This window comes from Rhea americana, unplaced genomic scaffold, assembly GCF_003343005.1.
Source record: "Rhea americana isolate MKP2758 unplaced genomic scaffold, rheAme1 scaffold_11, whole genome shotgun sequence".
Classification (NCBI taxonomy): domain Eukaryota; kingdom Metazoa; phylum Chordata; class Aves; order Rheiformes; family Rheidae; genus Rhea; species Rhea americana.
Genome location: NW_028185150.1, coordinates 7,561,872 through 7,571,870, shown reverse-complemented (window position 1 = coordinate 7,571,870; position 9,999 = coordinate 7,561,872). Strand labels below are relative to the sequence as shown.

General features: G+C 36.7%; 1 protein-coding gene across 1 annotated transcript; it reads right to left on the bottom strand.

The window, feature by feature from the left end:
• Window positions 1-548: 548 nt before the first annotated feature.
• On the bottom strand, window positions 549-9,982 carry NMRK1 (nicotinamide riboside kinase 1). Its single transcript, XM_085313616.1, has 10 exons — window positions 9,832-9,982; window positions 8,333-8,478; window positions 7,586-7,645; window positions 7,051-7,141; window positions 6,330-6,378; window positions 4,495-4,663; window positions 4,345-4,416; window positions 3,251-3,357; window positions 2,179-2,268; window positions 549-1,787 (listed from the first exon to the last, which is right to left on the bottom strand). The coding sequence occupies exons 3-10, from the start codon at window positions 7,612-7,614 to the stop codon at window positions 1,768-1,770; spliced, it is 627 nt and encodes a 208-aa protein (XP_085169742.1). The 5' UTR covers window positions 7,615-7,645; window positions 8,333-8,478; window positions 9,832-9,982; the 3' UTR covers window positions 549-1,767.
• Between the last annotated feature and the right edge of the window lie 17 nt (window positions 9,983-9,999).

Here is a 9,999-nt window from a genome sequence, read left to right as displayed (position 1 = left end):
TATTACTCCTCAGATGCATAAATCTTTACTGAAGCTTATCCCCTGTCACCATGGAAAACTCACAAACTCAGAATTTGAGTTCCTTGCTACTGGCCCAACATCAGACTACTTGAGAAAGTTCTGTATCATTKGCAAACTCGAGTGATTTCATTATTCATTCCTGCCTCTGAGTCACTACTAAATTTGCTGACTAACACAACATACAGACTGCCAATACTAAAATAATCACCTAAATAAAGGTGATTATTAAGTCTTATCCTTCACTTCCTATCCTTTTCAATTCATAAAAGCATCACTTACACTGTTGTGGAAACATCGTATCTCTTGAAATTGTACTCATGCCTTTCTCCATGTAAAAAAAATATTTCCAAGGATTATCAAAAGAAGACAGTAAGTCTGCAAGTTATGCATAGAGATGGGAGGGGAGACAACAGCAACATTCTCCTTCATGTATCAGCCGCTCCCTGTCAGCTGCACCTCTTCCAAATAGAAAACAAAAACAGTCTCAAGCCAGACAGTCCATCAACGCATTTGAGCTAATGCAACTTCTTTTATTGCAAAATATACAAATTAGCATCTGGAAGTACTAAGTCTTACACATAGTTTTACACAGCTCTGATCTGTTTCAGATTTTTTTCTTTTTACAGTTTTAGGACTCCTATTGCTTAATAATAAACTATTACATTTCAATCACCATGATCAGTTCAGCCAAAGCTTAATTTATAGTTTACCATTTTCTTTTAATGTATGTAGTTCACTTTTATAAGTCCTGTTTATCTGGTTGGTAAAAATGTAAGAGGAAAAAGAGCTGATGCACTTTTTACTCAACAACTGAAGCTGATTCTACTTAGTTTATCTAAATATATAAACAAACTATCTAAGAAAGTTTTAACATACATTTAGAATACCTGCTTTTTAAATATTCATTAATTTTCAAAACTCATGTTGAAATTATATTAACAAAGAATATTTTTCCTTAATACCARTTCCTAAAGCATGCACTTATCTAGTACTTTATGCCAGCTCAATTCTCAATCTTTCCATGATACATCACTTAACCTTATCAGCGATGCATCTGTATTCTCCCTGACATCTCATTTACCCATCTTTTCCAACAACCTGATTTCTCTTCAATTTTTTTTATATCCGCCCCCAACTGCTCCAAATAACGTGCAATATACAAATTACTTGAGAAGCATTATGTATGTATTTAACAAGTCTAAATAAGTTCACTTATATCAGTAATAGCTTCAGTTACTGAACAGGCTAACAGTTCTTAACTATACAGTCTTAAAATTACTGTTGCCTTTTAAACAACAGCATATAGCCAGTTCCTCTATACATGTTTATCAATGACCTCCTCCCATATTTTTACTAGCTTATAATCACTCTGTAATTCCCAAATACTATATTTGAAATTGCATACATCTATCTTCCATATTCTTATTAATCAACAGAAATGCACCTTTATATTTTATTTTTCCTATATAAAAAATATTTGTTTATATTCTTTAAATCTGATTACATACTTAAGTTTTTAAGATCGGCATTTGGCTAAAGAATTACTGTTAGAAGGAATTCCAAAACATATTTCACTGTTAATACTACTCAGTATGCCAGGCTTACAGAGTTAATAGTCACTACAAATCCACTTGCGTTGTACAGACTAGTATTATGAACATACATGTAACATCTGCTCAGTTGCCCTGCCAAGTACTACAGTGTTCGGTTTCCAGTCCACATCAGAGAATCCAATGTCCTGTGTTACTACGCTGTAACTTGCTTATCTACAATAAAAAAGAAAATACATGTCACCTATGGTGTTGTTTCTCTGTTTACACATGATACGACTGTATCCTAGGAGAAACTACCACCCCAAAATCATTCTGCTTTCAGTGATATTTTGCCCCTCCTTCCCCTCTTACAGGTTGGGTTTGGGGCTTTTTTTTCCACCCTCCTTTCTAGTAGTGAATTCACCTATTATTTAAGAAAATTCAATTTCAGTTAACTTTTTAGAAAAGGTATAGCTTATTATGACTTAAAGTAACAGACAAACATGGATAAGGACTGTGGCATATAAACAGATAATAGATCCAAGCACTGTTTCCATACAGAACGATTAACTTTTATTAACTTGGAATTGGAGAGGCAGATTCAATTTCCAACAAAATTACTTACTTCCTTCTCTTTGCTTTTTTAATTCCTGTATTATATCATTGTACACACAGGATAAAAGCTCCTCCTGCGGTTTTGTTCCATCCAAATAAACTAAAAAATAAGAAAGAAAGAAGTTTTCATATGAGTTCTATGCCTGTTATCTGCAATAACAATTATTTTCAGTAGTCTTATGTGTGCAATCACAACAGATGAACAAAATAAAAGACAAGAACAGTAGTCCATTTGGTTCTGTCCTAAATTCAAGTTAAATGTTAAAAAAATATATCTATTATCTAGCACAATAAAAGGGTATTTCAGTTAAGAACTCACTTACAAATATTACAGTCCAAAAAAATCTCCAGAAAGGTAGAGATCGTAACATTGGGATGGCAGACTAATGGAATTAATTCAGCAGAAAGATCCGTGTACATCAGAAGACCTTGGGTTCTCCCTCACCTATAGGATTTGAATGAGCAAGGCAGAGGGGTATTGCTGTCCTCATTCTCACAGCAAAGTAAGGAATGCCCTGGTCTGCACACTGGTGACATTTCTCTTCCCTCCACCCCGACACCCAGAAGCAGGCAATGCCCAGAGCTCTTGCAACGCAAGTGAAGTATTGCACAAACTCATGGCAGAGCACTACCAATATACCCAACTTTGACACTTTTGCAAAACTGGCAAGTGGAATGTAAACAAGAAGTACCTAGGAAGTACTCYCAGTTTAGGTCTTCAGGACTTCAGCCAGAATTTTGATTTGTTGAAGAATTCACCCAATACATCAGATACTTCCTCAGAACTCTCCTATTCAGACTACACAAGTATACATACATGCACACCCAAGATGGCTTGTTAGATACCTTAATTAGTGATCAGAACATTTTGACTTTTTTAACCTCATAATTTACACATTTCTATTTAAAAGCCTGAAAAACATGAAAAACAAAGCAACAGAAAGGTCTAAGCCTACCCCCCCAAGTACTACAAATAAAAAATCTGAAAAATGTTTGTTTTGGTAGGGGACCAAATTAACAAACCCACTCTCCCAAATTCTATGTTTAATTATTTTATAAGTTTAAAATTAAGGATAGCATACCAATATTACTTGCATTTTCTTCCAATTCATTTTTATATTTCAGATACATAGGCCACACGTGTCCATCGAAGTACCCCGGTGTATCTGCTGGCTGATAGACTCTGGTGCTACACAAAAATATATTTGCTTTCCCATGCAAGTTTTACATTTTTCCCCTGGTGTCAGCTAGTTTAATTAGAGCATCTATCCAAAACACAAATAGGCAGGGAACCTATGTAACTGCTGCAGCAAGGGAGGCTCCTTTGTTATAATACAGCGATATGAACTCTTACTGAATTTCCCATTTTTGCCAATTCAATCATGTTTTAGATGAGGTAAAAGGAAGGTTTCTGTGTAATATCTTTCTCAAGTAAATTAAGCTTTATCAAAAGCATTACCAAAACAAATTATTTTTTTCCTGCTGGCTGTACAGATTTCTCAAGTTTAGATGACTAACAATTTCATTTCCAGCCTGCAAGCCAAATTCCTTTAAGGCAAGTTGAGATAGGAACCTAGATAGTGGAATCCACCAGAATCCTTGGCTACACGTATAAAATGAAAGCCAACTGAATGGAGCATTTCTGCACTCAACCAGTAGAGTCGGACTTCACCTATATGGATTGCTCCAAATCATGTATATGGATTGCTCCAAATTTGCAGCCAAGTCAGACACACACTTAGTAATCTAAATTAAATAAACAGTATAACTAATACATAGTCTAAACYAAAAATACACTAAAACCACACATGAATATTACTACTTTAACATTAATTAGCATGCAGCTATGTTCATCCAAGGATATCACTGCTTTATATTTTTTTGAAGTGTTTCTCACTATAAACATAGTTTAACTGAAATATGCATTCAATAATAATTCCTCCGAGTTAAGAAATCTCTTTTCAGTGTTTAAGACATTTAACATTTAAATAATGAGCCAGTGCTCCAAATGACAAAATGTTTGCTAATGCTTGTTAAATACTCTACACAAGCTTCCCTGTGAATCACAGAGGACAGCTAATCTTACTAGATATATTTGGCAAGCACAGAAGAAAAGCTAGTACAAAAGAACTACACCACGTTAGAGGACAGAGTGACCCTCAGTGAGTAATCTTACCTCCTCCTCCTTTTACACTCTTCATAAGGAAGGGTCAGAAAATATCTTCTATCCCACAGTTCATTAAGTGGCCTAAGACAATAGCATATTTAGTTCTCTTTTCCCTTCTAGAGATTTTTTTAATATACCAGGTTACAAAATACTGCTTACTCGTAATTATACAAAAGAAAGCCTTCCACAATCAAAATATAAACATCTTCTGTTCTTGGATTGATATATGTAGTCCGTGATTCTTCAGTTAAGACATGTGAGCTTGCTGGGCTGTTCATCCAACTGCGAATACTTTTCACCATTTCATCCATATAAAGGGCATCAAGTACTAGTTGAAACCAAAAGCATAAGCATTTCTTAGAAACAAAGAGGAGGGAAAAAGAACCTTCAGTACTGCTCTGTTAGTAAGAGTCAAGTAAGCATTAATGAAAAGGARCAAGATTATCACAAAACATCTTCTCATATACATTCAAGTTGTTCCTTGCTGCAATGAGTAACACCTTGAAACTAAAGCTTTCCCCAGGACTGGGGTATTTCAGGTGGATACGGTCCCTCTGAACCATGCAACACCAAATAGCACATGAACTCACTTCACAGTCTTTCTCTCTGCCATACTGCTCACCAATTTTGTGAAACTTGTGAAAACTTGCCTGCCCAAAGACCACCTCCCTTCTCTAAGCTGTAACTTAAACAGGCCAGTGAGTTTCATAAAATTTTTACTTTGTGTTTTTATAGGGTTTGGGCTATTTGGGAGGTGGGGAGAGACAGATTGGATCAAAAAGAGGATGGCATATCAAGCAAGACAGTATAAAGCAACACTTTTACATGTCTATCTACAGACAGAAACACAATGCATTAAAATATTCATAGACTCATAGAATTGGTAAGATTGGAAGGAACCTCTGGAGATCATCTAGTCTAACTCTCAAACAAGTGGCCAACAGGGACTGAACCCACGACCTTGACATTATTAGCATGATGCTCTAACCAACTGAGCTAAACCTAACCCCAAAAGATAAATCATTTAGATAAATACTTAATGATAGAGAGAAAGCAGGCTTTCTCCTAACACAGGAACAAATGCATTCTACAGGAGAACAGGGTTTAGAAACTGATGCAAGCCATATTTTAATAAAAAAAAAATTAGAAGCTACAGAACAGTGTAGATGCACAGGGGAAGATAAAGAYACCATAAGTTTCCAGATGGTACTAGAATCTAGAATAAGAGTATTAAACATGGACATTTGACCTCAATGTCCAACTGATCCCTCTAGTTTCAYATTCAAGTTTCATGACATCTAGAAGTTGAGGCAAAAATTGCACCACTGATGCAAATCAGTTTTCAGATGGAAGTTAAGGTTCTAGCCAATATCAAGAAAGTGATACATTTTGTGATTCCCATGTATTGGAAGATATTAGCTAATAATAAACTGTTCACAGATATCACTTGAGCTGGCCTAAAGTGGATCTGTACTTTAATGTTTAAAAGACTAAATTATCATGTTGGGCAAACATTAACTATGTGATCTCACCATGTGAGATCTGACACAAAATAAGTGTCATGATTAGACTTAAATTTTGACTGATTTGGRGTGCAATCATGACAGACTCAACAGTCATGACACTCCATGAGTTCACTATCCAAGTGAAAAATATCCATCACTGCACAGGAAGTGATGAGATTAAGCTTACGCCAGTGCTACAAGCTACGAGACTTTCAAGTGAACAGCACTACTGTTCCAGGTACAAACTCAAGAAGTAGAGGAAAAGATGGTAAAAGAGAACTGGAAAGGAGAAGCATTAACTTCAGCTCTTTACTCGTTTAGCAAGTTTTCTGTTTACATATTGGTGAACTGAGAGAAACTGAACAGATCCCTCTGAAATAACCATTTTGTTCACGTCTTGCYTTAAGTAGAAGTGGGAAGAACTACTAAAATTCTACATAGCACACATTTCAGTACAAAGTTCTCTAACAATGTATCAAGGTTACTGACCATCATACAGCTTAAATCCACGTTGATCTGTCTCTACTTCAGATTCCGGCTGGAGAGAAAAAAATTTAACATTTTCTGGGCTCTTCTTACGACCAGACACATTCTTTTCACAGACACATTCTCTTAATTTACAAACATGAGCTATATACCACTGTATCATAAGCAACAAAATTTGTCTTGAAGATTAAATGGCTGTATAAAACCATGAAAATACAATATACTGTATTTGATCTAGAACAACAGATTCTTCAAATAATACCTCTTAAGTTCATTAGAATTTTCTAGAAATAATAACAGCTTCATCGCCTTTAATAAAGGATTCTAATGTTAATGCAGGCATCCTTTTTCTTTTTTAATTGGGAAAACACAGAACTACATACTGCTGCATGGACTTGCTATCTAAGATTAAGACAAAAATATCATTAGCTTCATGAGTACAAGGTATCTTGTGTATGTTGGATGCATTTTACCTCTTCTTTATTTGAAAAGAGTGAATACATTAAAATCTTTTTGTTGAGAATATTCAGTCTTTTTTGGCAACTGAAAAGTTCTACTACTGCAGTGCTCTTATTCTACTGTCCTTTCGCATGAAGTTAATATGATTGTAAGCATCATCCATTTAGAAAAAGTTTATCAATCTGAAAAGTTTATCAGGACTGAAAAACTATAACTATATCTCAAGTTTACTTTTATTTATCAGATCTTCTCTCAATGCCTTTACCTTAAAGAAGTCATCCTGACAGATTATATCACAGTTGGGAAGAATTTTCTTAAGCTTCTCTGCCAGTGTTGTTTTCCCCCCATTTGTTACCCTGAATTAGAAAACACAGTAAAAATTGCATCAAGACAAAAATATGCATAAACACATGCACAAAGATATATGGATACCCACTTACATATAAATATAGTTAGAGTAAGCCAAAATACAGATATAACCCCAAAACCAAGAAGTTTATTCACATTAAATACTGTCTACATCCAGAAATTTGCTGGCAAGTTCTAACAGCTTTCAGAGAGTAAATCTAATGGTGGCAAGAAAGGGATGGCACCTGAAATTTATGAAAAAGACAGTGACAACTTCTAAAGAGTTACATGGTGTATACATATAAGAAGCTAACCATTGCGTTGTATTTGGAATCTATTTCCAAAATACATCTCAAAATACAATTTGTCATAAATAGAAACAATGTCAACCTTAATTCTAAAGCAAATAGCAGTCTAAAGTTTTAGGAGAAATTTACCTTGTCAATACTTACCCTCCAAGGCCAATAACCAATACTTTCATAGTTTGTATTCTCTTCAGTTCTTTCTTTTTACTGTGAAAAATAATAAGCCAGTGAAAATTTTTAATTTAACAAGGAAAGCTGCTATTACATTAAGCAACACCAGGTATAGATAATGTTTTTTATGCTTTCTGTCYTACTTCTTTGCAAAGTTACTATCAGAACTTTCAGCTCTTTTAGCATCTTAATGTTAATTAAAAAAACCCCACACATACCACATCAGATCTGGATGCACAGACAGTATTTTAACAATTTAAGGGGCACTTTGAGAGACTTGGTTCTACTAATATCAATTAACATGGCAGTTTGTGGAAGAAAAGTATAATCACTAGCTCAAATAGCACTAGGTAAGAAAAAGGTGTGGTGAAAAGACAATAAAATCACATACCTACAGAACCCAATCCCATGTGCCAAGGTGAAAGATGTTTTTAAAATTTCATAAAGGTTTATACAAAGACTATGTCCAAAGATTCCTTAARAATTTGGCCTCAGCTGTTTAAGAATTCACCATTCCCTTGCCTTAACAGCACAGAAAACACAAATSCTTCAACACAGAGCAATGAGGATTCATTAGAACTATTGCAAAGACAGTTTAAGCCATTCTGGCTGATTTAGTACTGTAGAAGACTATGTAACACTCGTTCTGCYATGGAAGAGATCAAAAACTAAAACTCTGTAACAGATGTTCACCCACATGCTTACTACTGCCAAGAAACCAACCTGGAGGCTCTGAATGGCTGAACAGTGCTGCCAGAAGACACAATCTTGTCTTTCTCCAACTCCTTCTTACAATTTAATGGTGGTGCAGGTGCTTGCGGAGCCCATAGTGAACTACAYTGCAAAACTAATCCACCTAAAGAACATTTCTGCAAAAATGAAAGGAGGAAGAGATCGGCAGTTGTCAGCTGAATTAATTCCCTTCAGTTTACCAAATACTCACTCATCCCAGCAAAGATACAGCGCAGCAGAAGGATCAATAGCAATAGAGCTGCTTCTCTTGACAGCAGCACTAGTCTAGTTTGTCAAACCACAGATTAACATTTGTCAAACACTGCTTACCAAGAGCACACACCAATTAATAACTATTTAACCACTCACAAACACACTGTTTTTCACCCACTCCATCCTACTAAGTCACACATAAGTAGATAAGGCCTATGATAGGACAGAGGGGGTAAAAGCAAGTGGGAAAATAAAACCTTTTAAGTAACAAAAAAGGGTAKCTGCCATACTATACCAGACAAAAGACAGGGCATTAGTATGAAAAGTAAAACCTACAATAAAGTAAGAGATATACACAACAGTCTGAGAGAAAGCAGTTTTARCCTCTTGCATTTGCAACAGAAGACTGAAAGTTCAACTATATTCAATTCCCATTATTTCAYAGGCCTGTGAAATCTTTACAAGGTCATTTTATGTGTTTCTTCTGGCAGGAAAAAAAAAAACATATGGACTAGTCTAAGAGTCACCATCACTACAATAAGCTGTTAGTCCGCAATGGTGTTGAGTACCTACAGCMATTAGCACTGGACAATTTTATAAGCCAGATCTGACGGTTTGCTAGGAATATTACAGACGAAACTGCATGACCTATCTGCCTATTCAGAGAGCGCTAACAGATTATCTGTTCTCAGGAGGCCCTGATACTCAGTCCCTCAAAAACCTACAGCTATTTTCTAAAAAAGATTAGTGAGATGTGTTCTAGAGGGTTAGCCTTTGCCCCGCGAAAAAAATCCACTATCTAACAAACTAAATAACATCTAGATACACATGCTGAGCTTTGGACTCTAACTTACGTCATTGTCTGTATGAAAACTAATCCTAGTTTAAGGGAAAAAAACCCATCAAGATGCACAAAATCCACCAGCTCTCCCCCCCCTCCTGTCCAAGAGGAGGGAATAACACAAAGCTAAATCCGCCACCAACAATGCAATACAAAACTCCTGTATTATTCTTTCCTGTCTCAGTTTAAGCATCTCTAAATTGAGCACAAATCAGTTTTGACCATATTCAGAGAACTACTGTTTTCCCACTTTTTTATGGCACAGCGTGACAAAGCTCCAGCACACAGTAACAGCCAAAACACGCTTGCCACTCGGAAGGGCCACTTCAGCGCCTCCTGGGTTAACATTTATTGCTAACCGCTTCGTAAGGACACCGCAGCATGTCCCCAGGAAGCCATCCCGGCCAAACGGTTTTCACGCAGCCAGAGCTCCCACCTCCTGCGCATAACCACGGGGACGCGCAAGGCGCGTATGCCACCGGGCTCCACCGCGCCGCCGGCACCAAACTCCGGCCCACACCAGGGCCCGCGAGACCCGTCGCCCCCAACCGCCACGGCCGCCCCCGCGCGCCCCGGCGGCCGGGCCACCGCCCACAACGGCCGC